This window comes from Muscardinus avellanarius (genome assembly GCF_963383645.1).
Source record: "Muscardinus avellanarius genome assembly, chromosome: 15".
NCBI classification, from domain to species: domain Eukaryota; kingdom Metazoa; phylum Chordata; class Mammalia; order Rodentia; family Gliridae; genus Muscardinus; species Muscardinus avellanarius.
This window is the reverse complement of record NC_137801.1, coordinates 26,007,767-26,026,785: the sequence shown is the minus strand read 5'-3', so window position 1 is coordinate 26,026,785 and position 19,019 is coordinate 26,007,767. Positions and strand designations below refer to the sequence as shown.

The following is a 19,019-nucleotide window of genomic DNA, read 5'->3' as shown; positions in this document are numbered from 1 at the left end:
AAATAGATAATGTTGATAGTACCTTTATGTCCTCTTAAGCAATTTTTATGGGAAAAGAAAAGGAGCCTGTAGTGGTGAAAACTGAAAGGGGCTATAGAAATTTTAAATATGTTTTAAAACATGTTTGTTATTGGATTTATTCTTTTTTCCATAGGATTCCAGAAGCCACATTTTTATTTAATTTTTTTTTATGCAATCGATGTGTAAAGTATTTTGATTTATAAAGGTTTTTTGAGGGCGTAAGGAAAAAAATCATTTGAAATACATAAAACTGTGTAGAGAATAGTATAATAGATACTATGTATATATCTTCCACAGGAGGTTATCCTCATTCTGAATTTAGTTTACCTCCCCCAAAGTAGCCACTTTCATGAACTTGGTGTGGGCCCTTGAGCCCATTAAGTTATGTTTTTAGTATGTTAGGGATGCTATTGTTTGGATAAACTTTGCAAATATTTCTTCTGTAAAATGAAAGATTTCATTCGCAAAGGAGATAATTAGCTCTTTTTTTAATCAGGCCTCAATTTTCATAATTCGAGGTTTTGAATAATATAGAATAGTAGCAGTTTGTTGTAGGAAAGCATTTTGTTAATAAAGCTGGACTATTACTAACTTTATACATCTTGATAGTTTTAGACAACATACTTTTGAAACCTTGTTGAGACTTTGAGAAAATTATGGTTTTGTATCGTCTGCCAATGAAGATATATGTATGTCAGAGCTACACTCCCAGCACTATTTTATTTTAATTTTTAAACAAGCTCATTAGATTGCTGAGAGTTTCACAACTTCCTGAAGCTGTCCTTGAACCTGTGCCCTTCCTATCAGCCTCCCAAGTATTGGGATTATAGGTGTCCACCAGTATATCTGGCTGGATAAAACTAGGCATAATTTTGTAGAAAAGAGGTCAAACCATCATTTGTTAATTTAATATTGGTAAACCCATTTAGGAATCAAGTTAAAATATTCCTATATTATGTTTTTAACATTATTTATTTACTTTGGTATGGGGATTGAACCTTGGGGCATTCTGTCTTCTGAGAGACACCCCTAGCCCTTTTTTATTTTTGAATGGATGAATGAATGAATAAATAAATAAATTTATTGTGTGGTACTTGGGATGGAACCAGGAAACATTTACCTCTGAGTTATACCACCTGCCTTATTTTATTCTTTTATTTTGAAATAGGGTGTCACTAAGTTGTGAAGGGCCTTGCTAAGTTGCTGAGACTGGTCTTGAACATGTGATCCTCCTGTCTCAGCCTCTGAAGTACTGGGATTACAAGTGTGCCATCACACCTGGCTCCTGTTTTCATTTTTTGTTTTGAAATAGAGTCTTTTTTTTTTTTTTTTGGTACTAGGGATGGAACCCAGGCCCATTCTACCTCTGAGCTACACCTCCAGCCCTATTTTTTATTCTTTATTTTGAAATAGGGTCTTACTGAGTTGCAGAGGACCTCACTATGTAGTGGAGGCTGGCTGTTAACCACAGTCTTCCAGTCTGTGTCCAAAATGTTGAGGTTACAACTGTGCGCCACCACGCCTGGCTGAAATAGAGTCTTAAAGATTTCTGAGAGTCTCACAACAATACTGAGGCTGGCTTTTTTTTTTTTTTTTTTTGCGCAGGTCTGGGGGTGGAACCCAGGGGCATTCGACCTCCGAGCTACACCTCCTGCCCTATTTTTTTTTTTTTTAATTCTTTATTTTGAAACCGGGTCTGTTACAGAGGGCCTCACTAAGTAGCTGAGGCTGTTCGCGAACTGCGATCCTCTGGTCTCAGCCTCCCAAATGCTGGGATTACAAGCCTGAGGCTGGCTTTGAACCGAGGATCCTCCTGTCTCACCCTCCCAAGAACTTGGATTATAGGAGTGTGCTACCATGCCCAATTTATAGTATGTTTTTTACATACTCGTTTTTTTTTTTTTTTTTTTTTTTTTGCATTGTTCAGCTTTAATCCAGGTCATCAGGAAGATATGAGTGCTAGGCCTCTTTTTTTTGATACTGGGGTACTGGGGATGAAACCCAGGGGCATTCCACCTTCAAGCTACACCCCCAGCCCTATTTTTATTTTATTCTATTCTATTCTATTCTATTCTATTCTATTCTATTCTATTTTGTGGATCTAGGGATGGAACCCTGAGGCATTCGACCTCCGAGCCATATACCCTGCCCTATTTTTTATTCTTTATTTTGAAACATGGTCTCTCTAAGTTGCGGATGGCTTCACTAAGTAGCTGAGTCTGTCCGCGAATCACAATCCTCTGGTCTCAGCCTCCCAAATGCTGGGATTATAAGCCTGTGCCACCACACCTGGCTTATTCTTTATTTTGAAACAGGGTCTCACTGAGTTGCAAAGGGCCTTACTAAGTAGTAGCTGAGGCTGTCCGAGAACCATGATCCTCCTTTCTCAGCATCCCAAAATTTTGGGATTACAAGCATGTACTACCATGCCCAGCTGTGCTAGGCCATTTTTAACTTGGCATGGTGCTATTCTGAATTTACCTTCCGATTGATATCATGAGCCCAATCCTAAATTTGAAAAAAACAGCCTTCTAAATGGAAATTTTCTGGTTTTGATATGGCAGAAACCTACAGTGTGATATAGTAATGCCACAGATCTTACTAAAAAAACAAAGCAAAACTAAAAACCATGTTATTAAACCTTCCATGTCAATAGACTAGTGGTTTTATCTATATTGCAGTACAAATCCCCAGTCAGTGTGTTCTGCCAGTACATACTGATTAAATTAAAAGAAAAGCCAGTTGCAAAGGTGATTTTTATAAATAATGACATGCACTGATAAAAATTTAAATTATTAGGTTTTATATAACTGTGAAATTATAAATATTGTAAAATTGTTGTTTTCCTGTGTACATGAAAATTAGATGTTTTCTCTTTTTCTAAAAAAAAAAAAAAAAAGGGAGTACTGTGTGGTGCTTTTGTGTTTTCCTAAAATATGTAGCTTTGTATTACATGGTGGAATCTCATAGAATATAGATATCCATTAATATATTTGTTTTAATATATTTTGACATCTTTTTAGTTTACGGAGAGCTATGGAAGACAGGAATGTTTGAACGCATGTCTCTACAGACAGATGAAGATGAACACAGTATTGAAATGCATTTGCCTTATACAGCTAAAGCCATGGAAAGGTATATTGATTAATATAAGAAATCCCGGAGAAATCATAGATATTAATTGCTATGGAATTATCTTAACTAGGGTAAGATAATTATTAGAATTAGAAAATTAAAAATTTTTCTCATTATATAAAATTTTGAGTTTGCACTGTCTTAATGTATTGAATTGAAGTAGTTTGACTATAAAGGCTGTGAACATATGAATTTATGTAGTTGTTTTATTAGGTAAAATGGTAGAAGAAGCTGTGTGTGTGTGTGTGTGTGTGTGTGTGTGTGTGTGTGTATCTTGGTTTTCCTGGTATTTTATTCATTAGTCATTTTCATATCTTAGAATAATAATTACATTTTTTTCCACGGTGCAGTGCTATATAATTCTAACATTTTATTTATTTATTTATTTTTGGTGATACTGGGGTTCCTGGAAGCCCTTCTACTTCTGGGCTATACTCCCAGACCTATTTTTTACATTTTTATTTGGAAACAGGGTCTCCTAAGCCAGCGCGCACGGCTGGCTTCGAACCTGTGCGATCCTCCTGTCTCTGCCTCCCAAGCGCGGGGATTACAAGTGTGCGCCACCACGCCCGGCTAACATTTTCTATTTGGGAGTAACTTTGGGATATTAATTTGTTTTAGTACATGAGTCTTTTTTATATACTTGACAGCTTATTATTTTATACCTGCTAAAGGTATTCCTGTGATAGGGTGCTCACTAGACTAAGCAGTGTTGAGGGTAGGGATAGCATCTACTTTGTTCTTTACTCTGTACCCCAGTAACACTTTGCCCAACAATCATTAATTGATTTTATAAAATGAAAGAATACTTCAGAATGTTTTTCTTCTTTAAAGTGCAGCATTTGAATTAGAAAGTCTTCTCTTTTGCAGGTCACATTTCCTTTTTTCCTCTTCCTTATGTAGTTAATGTTTCATATACAGATTGAATAGCTCTAAATATAGTGAGATTATTTTTTTCCTGAATCTGTTCACTGTATTTTCTTAGTAAGGTACATGGTGCATTCTAGGTTCTCAGTATATATTTCTTAGTTAAATATACTAATGAAGTCTAAAACTGTATTGTCATATTTATGCTGATGTGGCTTGCTTACTGTTGGCTCATGTACTTATGACCACATTAAAAACCAAGGTTTTTCCGGGTGTGGTGGCGCACGCTGGTAATCCCAGTACTTGGGAGGCAGAGACAGGAGAATTGCATAGGTTCAAAGCAAGCCTCAGCTTAGTGAGGCTCTCAGCAACTCGGTGAGACCCTGTTTCCAAATAAAAATATGAAAATTGGTCTGGGAGTATACCCCAGAGGTAGAAGGCCCCTGGCTTCCATCCCCAATACCACCACACATACAAAAAAGGTTGTTTTCAGTACTATTAGGGTGAATTATTTTCTCTTCTCTAAATTTTGTGTGTTGATATCTTTTTAATCCTTATTGTGTGTAACTCCTCACTTATATCTGTTGAATTTTTTTGTTGGTTTTAGTTAATTATTAGTCTTTTTGGATCTTTGCATCAGAGTATTATTACTTAGCCTTTTGTTATCGACTATTGTTCACAATGATAATCATGCAGAATTACATAAACCTGAAGTTTCCAAAAATGAGAGAAATATTAAGTTATTTTAGGTTGTCTTTTTTTTTTTTTTTTTTTTTTTTTGGTGGTACTGGGGTTCCTGGAAGCCCTTCTACCTCGGGGCTACACTCCCAGACCTATTTTTACATTTTCATTTTGGAAACAGGGTCTCCTAAGTCAGCGCGCGGCTGGCTTCGAACCTGCGTGATCCTCCTGTCTCCGCCTCCCAAGCGCGGGGATTACAAGCGTGTGCCACCACGCCCGGCATAGGTTGTCTTTTAACACATTTTAATTCTTTATAAATTGTGAACTATATATTTTTTGGATTATTGGTTTAATCATAGCCTCCCATTTTTCAACTATAAAAGATAATAGAGAATTTTATATGAGAAAGTATACTTTAATTTTAATAAATTGCAGTACAATAGAACTAGTAAGCTGACAACAATATCCCAAAGGAGATTTTAGCAAAATAACATTTTTCTTGTTATTTCCAAAAAATGTAGGAGAACCCAGGATATTAAGGAAAATGGAACTTGAAACCAACAAATACAATTTTTATTCTCCTTTAAATATTAAATATATTACTCTTTCTTGTATTATATTAGGAACCCTAATAGTACTTTTAAACAGTACCTAGTAAACATTTGTTATATTCACTATATCAGTTTTCTACTTTTGAGTACCAAAGTACTCCAGAATTAATGGCTTAAAGTAACAACTGTCTTCTGTTTACAATTACTGGGTCAGTGGCGGGGGCAGAACACTGCTGTCTGCAGGACACTCACTGAGGCGCTCAGGTGGGCGGGAGGGTCCAAAATGGCCCACTCTTGTGCCTAAGGCTCTAGTGATGGCTTTCTGTTAATGTGCCTCATTTGTTCTCCAGGTGGCAAGTTTGTTGGTCAACTAGGGATTTTTTTTCTTGGCCACTCTTAAAGGGTAGCTTAGCCTTTTTTTTTTTTTTTTTTTTTTTTTTTTTTTTTGCGGTACTAGGGATGGAACCCAGGGGCATTCTACCTTCGAGCTATACTCCTGCCCTATTTTTTGTTCTTTATTTTGAAACAGGGTCTCACTGAGTTGCAAAGGGTCTCACTAAGTAGCTGAGGCTGTTCTTGAACTGTTATCCTCCTGTCTCAGCCTCCCAAATGCTGGGATTACAGGCATGCACCACCATGCCCAACTAGCCTAGCCTTCTTTACATAGTGATTCTGTGGTTGCCAGGTGCACATCACCCTGCCTGGCTATAATTGTTTTTAAGATGATATTTATTCTTTTTTTTATTTATTATTTAAAAAAATTGTATTGGTGCATTGTAGTCACACATCTTAATGGGATACAGGATGGTTGGGGCATATATGCACACATCACCCAATTAGCCTTTACCCAATTTGGTATTTATTCTTGAAATTTTGGTTAAGCTGAAAATTTCAAATGTTATAGAGCTACTACCTAATCACACTGTGTGCAAAGAATGATGAATACAACAATAAGCAAACATGATTTCATTATTTTGTAACTAGGTAGGAGAGATAAGAAACGTACTTAAAGAGCCAGGTATGGTGGCGCATGCTTGTAATCCCAGCATTTGGGAGGCTGAGACTGGAGGATTGTGGTTTGCGGACAGCCTCAGCTACTTAGTGAGGCCCTCTGCAACTCGGTGAGACCCAGGTTCAAAATAAAGAATAAAAAATAGGGCAGGGGGTGTAGCTTGGAGGTCAAATGCCCCTGGGTTCCATCCCCAGACCTGCAAAAAAAAAAAAAAAAAGAAAGAAAGAAATGTACTTAAAGAACTATGATATGATTCAGAATGTAAAAAATATAGTTGAAGACTTTATGGGAGGAGAAAAAAGAAATGTGGGATTACAGAAAATAGTTGAGTTAGGGAAGCACAGAGAAGGCTTCAAAAGGAGTTGGCGCCCACTGTGGTGGTATACACCTCTAATCCCAGTACTTGGGAAACTGTGACAAGAGGATTGCAAGTTCTAGTACAGCCTCAGCAAGTAGTGAGACTCTCATTAAACTAGTACAGCTTGCAGGAGTTGTCAGAGCTTTGTTACTATCTGAGATCTGTTTGTAGATGTTTTTGTTTAGCTTGTATATATATATATATATATATATATATATTGTATTGAGGATGGAACCCAGGGGCTTTCTACCTCTGAGCTACACCCCCAATTCTTTTCTCTTTTTTATTCTTTATTTTGAAACTGGGTGTTACTAAGTTGCGGAGGGCCTCACTAAGTGGCTGAGGCTGGCCACAAACCTATGATCCTCCTGTCTTAGTCTCCCAAGTACTGGGATTATAAGCATATGCCACCACTCCCAGGTTAAAATCATTTTTATATATATGAATGTTTATAGCTGGATATTGGTCCTGTCACTTTAACCACCCTTTGATGCCAGCCTGGAATACAAGCATTTGAGTAGGTAACATACAGAGACAAAGTGTTATGAGCAACAGGATTATAAAGGTGGAAAATGAGTTGTAACCATGTTAAGGAAGGCATCGAATGCTGTCTTAAGATACATGTATTTTATTATCGATTGATTTAGAGAAAGATGATTGGAACTGGGTATAAGAATCTTACTTCTGGGTGTGATGGCACACACCTGTAATCCTAGTACTTGGGAAGCTCAGACAGGAGGATAGCGCAGGTTGAAGAATAGCCTTAGCAGTGCAGTGAGACTGAGCAACCTAGTGATACCCTGTTTCAAAATAAAAATAAGAAAGGACCGGGGTATAGCTTGAAAGTAGAAGGCCCCTGGGTTTAATACACACACATACACATACACACACACACACACACACACACACACTCTCTCTCTCTCTCTCTCTCTCTCTCTCTCTCTCTCTCACACACTCTTACACACTCTCTCTTCTCCCTCTCCCTCACTTCCTCTCTCTCTCTCTCCCTCTCCCTCTCCCTCCCTCTCTTTTTTTTTTTTTTTTCTTTCATAAAATTGTTTGCCCTCAGACTAGGACCAACTCCACAAGAGGAGTCACTCTACTCTCGAGGTACAGAACACCGTCCTTAGGTTTTTGGCCTTAACACCAAAACAGTGCTAGGAGCCAAACCTCAAAAAAGGCAGTGCTTGCTCTTCGAGCAGTGTAACACCACAGGCATCACAGTAGCCTGGATAGCTGACAACTGCTGGATGCACACACACTTTCTTAATGGCATGAGGGCAACATGAAGAAAGGATTAGAGTTGGAATAGACTGATAGAGTTTAGTAAAGGCGGGGCGAGGTGGCACACACTTGTAATCCCAGCATTTTTGGAGTTGGAGACTGGAGGATTATGGTTCGAGAACAGCCTCAGCTACTTAGTGAGGCCCTTTGCAACTCAGTGAGACCCTGTTTCAAAAAATATAAAGACTAGCCGGGCGTGGTGGTGCATGCTTGTAATCCCTTAGCTTGGGAGGCGGAGACAGAAGGATCGCGCAGGTTCAAGTCCAGCCTTGCTGGCTTAAGAGACCCTGTTTCCAAATAAAAATATATAAAATAGGACTGGTGTGGCAGACTGGCTCAACCGGGCACTGAATATGGGCACTGAGTCCGTTCAGGACCGAGTTTATTAGAAAGGTGGGCAAAGGTTTCGGTTGTAGTTCTGCAGCCACTTATCTGCAGCGATTTTTCCCCCTTTTTATGAAATAAACTCCTTTAAGTTCCTGTTCATGGCGCTAAAAGTGGAGATTCCTCTCCGGGAAAAAAGTCTGACATGGACAAATGCCTCTTGTACAATTGACACTTTATTACAAGAACCCAGGAAAATTTATATCCTTCACCAGTGAGATTAATAGTAAAAAAAAAAAAAAAAAGAGAAGTGTAATCACTACAAAAGGACACTAGTCTGGCATTCAAGATTAGCTCCAGATCTTGTGACCAAATCCAGCCCCCTGCCGTTGAGCCCCCTGCCCTTGCAGACAGGCGGCTCCAAAGGGCAAATTTCAGAAGGTACAGGCACGCCCAGGGCTTGAAGAATACGGCCTCTCATGGAATCTCCTTTAACTCTTTTCGGAACTTTCCGTTCCTAGGGCTTAGTCCATATGGCTGGCATGAGGAGATATGGCAATCCAAGGGGCTGCGATGGAGGTCTCCCGGGTTTCTTCTGCATTGCCATCCAAAGTCTGAAAGCTTAAACAAGCTCACAACACAGTTTAGTAGATAAACACCAAAAAGTAACATGAAGTTTTTAGATTTAGTAGTCAGATGTACTTCTCTAGCTGCTGAGCACTTTTCCTCAAATGATAGGCTTATTAGAAGCCTATTTCTCTTTTAATAATCCATTTTCCTATCACAAATCCTCTGCAACTTCCTTTTCTGATTACCCTGATTCTTTCCCATTTGGGACAATCTTAGGATAAACTCTTCTTCATACAAAAATGCTTTCTTATTCTCACCATATTTCCTTTCTTCACACTTCCACATTTATTATATCTGTCCTTTGTTCTGACATATTCATTTCTTAACCACGTGGTGCCTCCCTGTCTCGGGCAGCGGGCAGCGCACATACTGGGTGTAAAGGTCAAGAATCTTCCCAGCCTTCCGCTCTATTGTATTGGTCAGTATTGGCTGCTCATCAACTAGGCTGCTTTGAAGTCACACACAAAGTTTATCTTCTCTGTTTCTAGGCCGGATCACAAGGAGAGGGGGGTAAACAGAGGCACCAGTTGCTTCCCTTGCAAGTTTTTAGGGATAATGACTTTAGCTGACTCTTAAGGCTTTTACTATATGTTAATGATTAGAATAAAGGTCAGAGATAGAGAGGAATTCTGTGTTTGTAATTTCTGTAGCTGGAATGCTTCCACAGCATCTGAATTCTGACTAGATTTACATCTTTGAGCAAAGCCGAGGGTGTTTAGAGGCTTAGACAAATTACTAGAAAATTTATTTTCCATGGACTCAGTTTCTCCCACAGTCCTGATCTTACATCACCGGAGCAATTCGTGTGGAAAGTTAAAAGAATCATTACCAAAAGAATAATAGTTATGAAAGAATATCTAAGAGTGGGGGAGTACTTTGGCCAGAGACAACACTTTCCCTCAGGGCACTACTTTCTTTAAGCCAGCCAATTTTTTGTGCGGGAATATTAAACATGCAAATGCTGAGGAAAAGGAAGTAGAGGCGGCAGACTGGGAGGGTAGCCTGGAGGTAGAAGGGTTCCATCACCAGTAAACCCCCCCCAAATATATATGTATTATATTTGGTATTACATTTTTTTGTATTATATAATAGTTTGGTATTATATTTGGTATTATATATTTTTTTTGGCTACACACACACACATACACACACACACACACACACACACACACACACACAGAGTAAAAAATAGGACCAGGGGTGTAGCTCAGAGGTAGAATACCCCTGGGTTCCATCCTTAGTACTGCCAAAAAAAAAAAAAAAAAAAAGAGTTTAGTAAAGATATCATGGGAACTTTGAATGTTAGCAGTAGCAGATGGGTTAGCAAACTGAGCAGATATGGGAGACATTTAAGAGTTAGTATCAACAGTAATCTACATAAAATTCTAAGCACATAGAAATATAAAAATATTTCTGTCTGGGGGAGTAAGGCAGTGAACCCAGGAATTAAGGCCTCATAATATTCTCATCAGGCATGATAAAGCCATATAAGCTTAAGAAAATGTAGGGTATTAGAAGTGTTGACTTCTTTTCAACAAATTATTAGGATTTTTCCATAATTCTGAGAGCAAACTTGGCCAATTTATGATATTATTTTGCCTCATAATAGCTTCAGATGGTTGAGTTTCCAAATTAATGTTTCATATGGCTCTCCTACACCTGAAATTTGCCTTTCTGTAGAAGATCTTTGTTGTCAATATTCTCATTTGAATGGAAATTCAGAAAGATATAACCTTTGAAATTAAGTTTAAGAGTATTGTTAGATACATTTAACTGATCAAAGAGTAAGGATTCATAATGGTATAAATGTTAGTTTTATTAAATCATGGGCAGGTAGCTTATGCTTTCTCTCCCAACTTCATACCTACCCAGTTCTTTGGTTTTACCTGATGTTTTCTGTATCTTTGTATTTTGTTCTTTTTTGCTGTATAAATTCTTCATGCATGCCCCTTTGGTCTGAAGGTAAATTTGATGAAATGAAAAAGAAAAGAGAAATTCTTCCTTGTCAGCCCCCCACACTTCAAAATGTAGTTTTTCCTTCCTCCCTCTCTCCCTCCCTCCCTAGTACTGGTGACTGAACCCCGGGGGCATTCTACCTCTGACAAGTCATAATTTAAAAAAATATTTATTTATTTATTTATTTATTTATTTATTTATTTATTTATTTATTTTTGGTACTTGGGATGGAACCCAGAGGCTATCTATCTCCTGGGCTACATTCCTAGACCTACTTTATGTTTTATTTGGAAACAAGGTCTCACTAAGTTGCTGAGAGCCTCACTAAGTAGTTGAGGCTGGCTTCGAACCTGTGTGATCCTCCTGTCTCAGCCTCCCAAGTACTGGGATTACAAGCGTGTGCCATCATGCCTGGATCTAGTCATGATTCTTTATATCGTTTTGCCCTCAGTTTTGAGGATCATACCACCTCTCACATTTGGTTTCTCTCTAGAACCTGTAGGAGCTGGAGTTTTGGTTTCATAGCTGGTTTATTTAAAAGATATAATACATAGTAGGTAGGTCCTGCAAAGAAGACATCTGGCAGTTTTGAGGGATCCAGCTGTAGTAGGTTCTTTCTCCAACATGGTTGGTCTCTTAGGAAGTTGTATGGTATTTCTGCTCTGGGAAGTCAAGTTTTAAGATGCAAAATCCAAGATTTTTATTTGAAACAGGTCATAAAGATAATTTGCCTATGTAGTTATCTACAGTTATAATTACAACTCTGAGATGTGTTTGATGTAAACAATCACATTGTTTATAAACAAAGTTTATAAACTGGCTAACAATTCAGTGACCAAAGTAGGTAGAAGAACCCTTATCAAGGCCAGGTGTGGTGGTGACGCTCCTAATCTCAGTGCTTGGAGGCTGAGACAGGAGGATTGCACAGGTTTGAAGCCAGCCTCAGCTACTTAGTGAGGCTCTCAGCAACTTAGTGGGACCCTATTTCAAAATAAAATGTAAAATAGGTCTGGGAGTATAGTCCGGAGGTAGAAAAGCACTTGGGTTCTATCCCCAGTACCACACAGACACACACACACACACACACACACACACACACACACACACACACACACGAGCCTTATCAAATAAATACTCTAAAAGCAAAGTTCCCAGATGCTAGCCAGTCCTATAGACAGGTCCTTCTAAAGATTGTACCATTAGATCTGCTATATTAACTCTCCTATAAAACTCCCATTCCTAGTGAAATGCCTATCTGTGTTGCACCAGTGACCAACCAGGGAGCCACAAGAGTGTTCTTTATTCAAGCTCCAGCTCCTCACACGTACCAACGTAGTGGTTACAGAGATTATCCCTTAGTGAGGCAGTCCAGCCCATCCTTAGAATAATTGCTTAATTTGAACCAAAAGCCTGTTGCCCCCCCCACCTCATTGGTTTAGCTTTTGTGCCTCAGGTAAGGGTCATCTTCAGGGAAGTATTGGCCATATAAGGTGACCTTTAAGCTGATTGGCCTCGCCAGCAGCGCTTACCTCAAGAATGTTCTGAGTGGATGGGGTCTCTTACTCTCCTCAGAGTGAGTGACCTTGCCCGGATATCTGCAAATTCCAGATCCACATGTACTCAGATTTGTAGGGAAAATCAGTTTAGCACAGTTAATGGTTTCTCTAGGGAATGGGGCAGTGGGCTACAGGGGAACAGAAACTTAACTTTTATTTTGGTACTGGGGGGGTGGGACCCAGAGGCTTTCTACCTCTAGGCTATACTCCCAGACCTATTTTATGTTTTATTTGGAAACAGGTTCTCACTAAATTGCTGAGAGCCTCACTAAGTAGCTGAGGCTGGCTTCGAACCTGTGTGATCCTCCTGTCTCATCCTCCGAAGTGCAGGGATTATAAGTGCACCACCACGCCTGACTGGAAACTTAACTTTTAAGGAGACAGAAACTTAGGCCTATTCTACTTAAAGTCTTAACTGGAGCCTGTCAGGGCGTCACTTTGATCCTTCATTAGTTCTCAGTTCCAGTCTACCATATTGCCGTTCCATACTCTGGGTTTTGACTCCCTTTAATGCTACCTTAGCCTTTATTATAGCTTAAATTTGTACTAGATCTCAGGATTTTTTTTTTTTTTTGGTGGTACTGGGGGTGGAACCCAGAGGCTTTCTACTTCTGGACTATACTCCCAGACCTATTTTATATTTTACTTGGAAACAGGGTCTCACTAAGTTGCTGAGAGCCTCACTAAGTAGCTGAGGCTGGATTCGAACCTGCGCTATCCTCCTGTCTCCGCCTCCCAAGTGCGGGGATTACAAGTGTGCGCCACCACGCCCGGCTAGATCTCAAGATTTTACTCTCCTTTTTGATTATAGCCTCATGGAAGGTCTTCAAATATTAGAAATGGCCAGAAAAAAGTAAGATCTGCTCTTGTCCTGTTCAGTTTAAGACAGTGGAATAGCTTAACTTCAGAAATAAAAGCATGCCTGGAATTCTCTGCCGTTGCCCAGTTGAATTGATAGTCACAAGGGCAGCACCATTTTCAAGTGTATTTGTATTCTGTTATTTTTTTATACTCGTGGGTGTTTGTGTATCAGGGATATTTGTGTATTTCTGAGTGTGTCTTGCAGTTAAATCTTACTTGTTGGCACTTAATGAGGTTTTAGGGCAAGTGTGATGTTCTTCCTGTTTTTCCCCCCTGTATATTGCTTTCCTTTGATTTATACCTGTACATCATGGGGAGAACTGCAAGTTATAGAACATGAGGGGTTCCGGGATAATAGGTGAAAATTCCATATTTCTGGTAATTGGAAAATTTTAGTTTTTATGATGGAAAAGGATGCACTAGAAGTAGCAAAAGTCATTTGAGAAGATTAGAATGTATTTTATTTTTATCAGGGTAAAGATATTTTATATTTACCTACATATACTTTCTCCATTTTTCTATGAATGTTTTCTAGGCAGAAAGAGAGGAGGATAAGTCTCAGTGGTAGTACTGTGGTAACAACCTTGGCACCTTAAAGATAATGATAATTTCCCTCCTGACTGGCTAACTGAAGCTGTCTTTCTTGATTTAATTCTCCCTAAATCTTGACAAGCTCAGGATTATTTCTAGAATCTTTGGGAAGCTAGAACAATATATATAGTGAGAAAATTTCATAATCAATATTGTTCTGTTGAGAATTACTGAAGTTAAAGGCAGAGGAAGAATAAGCAAATGACTGTTTGGAAATAGAATTTCCACTGGGCATGGTGGTGCATACTTTTAATCCTAGTACTTGGGAGGCAGAGACAGGAGGATCACAGGGTCAGAGCCAGGCAAGGCTCGCAGAAACCTTATTTTTTATTTGGACCCTATTTCCAAATAAGAAATAAAATTGTGCTGGGAGTGCAGCGTGGAGGCAGAATGCCTGAATTCAATCCCTAGGACCATAAAATAAAATAAAATGAAAATAGAATTTCATCTCTTTTAAAACATGGTTCAAGCCTGGCATGGTGGCACACACTTGTAATCCCAGCATTTGGGAGGCTGAGACCGGAGGATGTGGTTCGTGGACAGCCTCAGCTATTTAGTGAGGCCCTCCGCAACTCAGTGAGATCCGGTTTCAAAATAATGAATAAAAATAGGGCAGGGGGTGTAGTTTGGAGGTCGAATGCCCCTGGGTTCCATCCCCAGACCTGCAAAAGGTTTAAGACTTCAGTTACTTTGAAAACTAACAGTTAAATTGTCCTCATATCATTTAGAATACTTGTATTAGAATTTATATATATATATTTTTCTTTTGGCACCAGGGATAGAACCCAGGGGCATCCACTTCCAGCCTGAGTTTTAATTCTTTATTTTGAAATGGTACGGATAGCTTTACAAATTTCCTTCCTTCCTTCCTTCCTTCCTTCCTTCCTTCCTTCCTTCCTTCCTTCCTTCCTTCCTGCAGGTTTGGGGATGGAACCCAGGAGCATTTGACCTCCGAGCTATACCCTCTGCTCTATTTTTTATTCTTTACTTTGAAACAGGGTCTCACTAAGTTGCAGAGGCCCTTACTAAGTAGCTGAGGCTGTCCGCGAACTGCGATCCTCCAGTCTCAGCCCCCTGAATGTGGGGATTACAAGCATGCGCCACCACACCCGGCTAGCCTCACAAATTTCTGAGGCTGGCTGCGAACCTGTGATCCTCCTGTTTCAGCCTCCCAAGTACTAGGATTACAAGCATATGCTACCATGTCTGGCTTAGAACTTATATTTTTGTATTTTAATTTTTATATTACAATGAGCATTTTTATACTGAGTGCCTTTATGAGTGCTGATGTTTACAGTGGCTTTGTTTTTAAAGAGTGTTCTAGCTCGGTGTGGTGGCGCACGCTTGTAATCCCAACATGTGGGAGGCTGAGATAGGAGGATCACAGTTCAAGAACAGCCTCAGCTACTTAGTGGGGCTCCTTGCAACTCAATGAGACCATGTTTCAAAATAAAGAATAAAAAATAGGGCTGGAGGTGTAGCTCGGAGGTAAAATGTCCCTAGTACCCCCCCCCCTCAAAAAAAAAAGAAGGAATGTTCTACTGTAGGCTCTAGAATTTCATCTTTTTTTAGTCTGTCACACATCTTGAACATAAAACCTTTCTGCAGCCTGGATCAAGCTATAAGAAAGAAGAAGGCATAAAATGTTCCTCTTCTTTACTGAGGCGATTACAAGCCCTGTTGAGAGTATTACTAGTTCACTTTTACAGATGGCAAAGTGAGGATAAGGATCAAATCTGTCCAAGTGGCACAGTTTGTAAGTGGCAGAGATGGGTTTTCTGTTTCCTTTTTTCTTCTTCATGGATTTATTGAGGTATGATGTACATACCATAAAATTCATCATAAGCATTTAACTTACAGTGATTTAAAATTTTTTAAGTAAGTTTGTAGAGTTGTATAACTGTTTTCACAGACTGGTTTTTAGAGAACATTTTCATTTTCCAAGAAAGAATCTTGGTGTACAATTAAGGTCAACTTTTAAGTTCCCACCCTCAACTTCAGGCAACCACCGATCTGCTTTCTGTCTCTAGATTTGCATTTTCTTGAAAATTCATATAAATTGAATCATACAAATTTTTTTTTTTACTTAGCCTGCTGTTTTCGAGATTTATCTGTTATAGCTTCTGTCAATCTTTTATTCCTTTGCATTGCTAAATAAATATTTCATTGTATGCATATACAACATTTTATTTATTCACTTACCAGTTGGTGAACAGTTGGATCATTTTTAGTTTTTAGCTGTTAGGAATAATGGTACAAACCAAACATTCTTATACAAGTCTTCATGCCAGCATACATTTTCATTTCTCTTGAATAGGTACTTAGGAATGGAGTTGCAAAATCATATGGGTGTGTGTGTGTGTGTGTGTGTGTGTGTGTGTGTGTGTTATGTTATGTTATGTTATTGGGGTTTGAACCCAGTGACAGAGTGTCTCTGAGCTGTACCCCCAGCCCTACTTTATTTTATTTTTTGATTTTGAAACAGGATCTTTCTAAGTTATGAAGGGCCTCACTTTTTTTTAAATGTATTTTTATTGGTGCATTGTAGTCAAAAATCACAGTGGACTACAAGCCTTGTGAGGGTATACAAGCATATATCATCCATTTAGCCCTTATCCCATCCCTGTCCCATTCCCTCCCGCTCCTTCGATCCCAAGCTGGATTTGGTGATTAAAGAGATTCCGTCTTCCCCCATCCCAACCCCTCTGATTGGTCACTTTGACTGCTCTTCCATAGGGCCCTTTTTTCAACTAGCTCTCCTCTCATTACCCATTTCTTCCTAGTTTTTGTGTATTAGGGAAAGCATCTGATTTTCTATTTTCTGTGATGTTTCTCTGTGTATGCCATATTGCAAGTTCCGTTCCTTCTCCTGAAGGCCCCACTGCCGGCCTTGCCCCCTGGCAGACTCTGATCCCCACCTCCCTGGCTCCAGCAACGGCCTTGCCTCATGGCAGGCCCCATCCCTGCCCCACTGACCCCGGCTCCGGCCTCACCCCTTGGGAGTCTCCGATCCCTTCTTCAGAGGCCTGAGCACCAGCCTTGCCTCACGGCAGGCTCCAATCCCGGACTCGCTGGCCCTGGGATCGGACTCATCCCTAAGCTGGCTCATTTCCCGACCTCAGAGGCCCCAACACTATCCTTGCCTCACGGCAGGCTTCAATCCCGTCACGCTGGCCCAGTCTCCGGCCTCACCCCTTGGCAGGCTCCGATTCTGGCTTCAGAGGCCTCAGCTCCGGCCTTGCCTCACAGCGGGCCCCAATTCAGGCCAGGCTGGTCCCAGCACCGGCCATGCCTCACGGCAGGTCCTGGTCCCGGCCTTGCTGGCCCCGGCACCTGCCTCACCCCTCGGCAGGCTCTGATCTGGACCTCGGAGGCCCCAGCATCAGCCATGCCTCACGGCAGGCAGAGGGCCTCACTTTTAATTGACCCCCATGAACCTGAGATTCTGTAGTCTTAGCCTGCCAAATACTGGGATTACAGGTGTGCACCACCAAGCCTGACTAAGTCTTTTTTTGTGTGTGGTACTAGGGATTGAATCCAGGAACATTCGACCTTTGACCTGCACCCTAGGCCTATTTTTATATTTTTATGTTGAAACAGGGTCTCACTAAGTTGATGAGGGTCTTACTAGTTTCTCAGGCAGTTCTGGAACCTGTGATCATCCTTTCTTACCCTTTCAACTACTGGGATTATAGGTGTGTACCGGCAGTTTTTTTTGTTTTGTTTTTTTTTGTGGTACTGGTGATGGAACCACCCAGGGGCATTCAGTCTCAAAGCGACACCCCCAGCCCTATTTCTTTTTCTTTATTTGGAAATAGGGTCTCACTGAGTTGCAGAGGGCCTCACTAAGTAGCTGCGGGTGTCCGCGAACTGTGATCCTTTTGTCTCAGCCTCCCAAATGCTGGGATTACAAGCATGTACCACCACACCTGGTTTAAGTTTGTGTTTTGATGCTTTCAGAAACTACCAGTTTTCCAAAGTGACCTTGCCACTTTGTATTCTAGGACCTTGCCACTTTGTATTCTAGGAACAGTACATGATGGTTCCAGTTTTTTTTTGCATGCTACCAATATCTGTTATTATCAGTGCTTTTAATTCTAGCCGTTCTGATAACTGTGTGGTATAATCTCATTGTGGTATATCTTTGCATCTCCCTAATGACTAGTGATATTAGTAACTTTTCATGTGCTTATTAGTCATTTGTATGCCTTCTGTGAAACAATTATTCTTTCTTTCTTTCTTTCTTTCTTTCTTTCCTTCTTCTTTCTTTCTTTCTTTCTTTCTTTCTTTCTTTCTTTCTTTCTTTCTTTCTTTCTTTCTTTCTTTTGCGGGTCTGGGGATGGAACCCAGAGGAATTCGACCTCCAGCTACACTTCCTGCCCTATTTTTATTCTTTATTTTGAATACCGGGTCTCACTGAATTGTGGAGGGCCTCACTAAGTAGCTGAGGCTGTCCCCGAACCGTGATCCTCCAGTCTCAGCCTCCCGAATGCTGGGCTTACAAGCGTGCGTCACCACGCCTGGCTTTATTCATACATTTTGGAAGGCAGCTATGCTCACCACTATACCACCAACGCTTATTCATACATTTTGTATGAATGATTTTCCTTTTCTTGTTTTTTTGGTATTAGGGATTGAACACTGAGGCAGTCTACCTCTGAGCTACACACCCAGCCCTTTTTTAATTTTTTATTTTGAAATAGGGTCTCACTAAGTTCCCGAGGCAAGTCTCAAAACTGTGATCCTTTTGTCTCAGCCTTCTAAAATAACTAAGATTGCAAGTGTAAGTCACCATACCCAGCTAGATACATGATTTTCAAAGATTATCTCCCCTTTTATGATTTGCTTATTTTCTTAATGAAGAGTAAAATTTTAAATTTTGAGGAATTGAGGTATTTTTTATGTATGTTTATCTTTTTGATATCATAGTAGAAATTTTGCCTAATCTAAGATCTTATAATTTTCTTCTTGAATAGAAGTCAGCAAAGTAACCTATAGAATGACCCTATCTGTCCTATAGCTTTTTTGTAAATAAGGTTTTATTGTAACATAGCCACAATTGTTCTTTTATATATTTTTCATGCCTGTTTTCCTTCTGTAATAACTATTGCATAATTGCCATTTAGAATATATAATTGGTTATAGACTTCATGGCCCAGAAAACCTATAATAGTTACTTGACAGTCCCTTTA

The 19,019-nt window shown here is 39.8% G+C and overlaps 1 protein-coding gene across 3 annotated transcripts in view; it reads left to right on the top strand.

The window, feature by feature from the left end:
* MEMO1 (mediator of cell motility 1) overlaps positions 1-19,019 on the top strand; it is a gene marked incomplete at its 3' end in the record, with an annotated part of 117,505 nt that overhangs the window by 65,300 nt on the left and 33,186 nt on the right. For 2 of the 3 annotated variants that reach the window (XM_080711931.1, XM_080711930.1), the window contains one exon: positions 3,045-3,156. The exons of the other annotated variant lie outside the window; for it this stretch is intronic. In XM_080711931.1, coding sequence (XP_080568057.1) covers positions 3,045-3,156 — 112 coding nt within the window. The remainder of the gene's footprint in view (positions 1-3,044; positions 3,157-19,019) is intronic. 3 annotated transcript variants of the gene reach the window in all.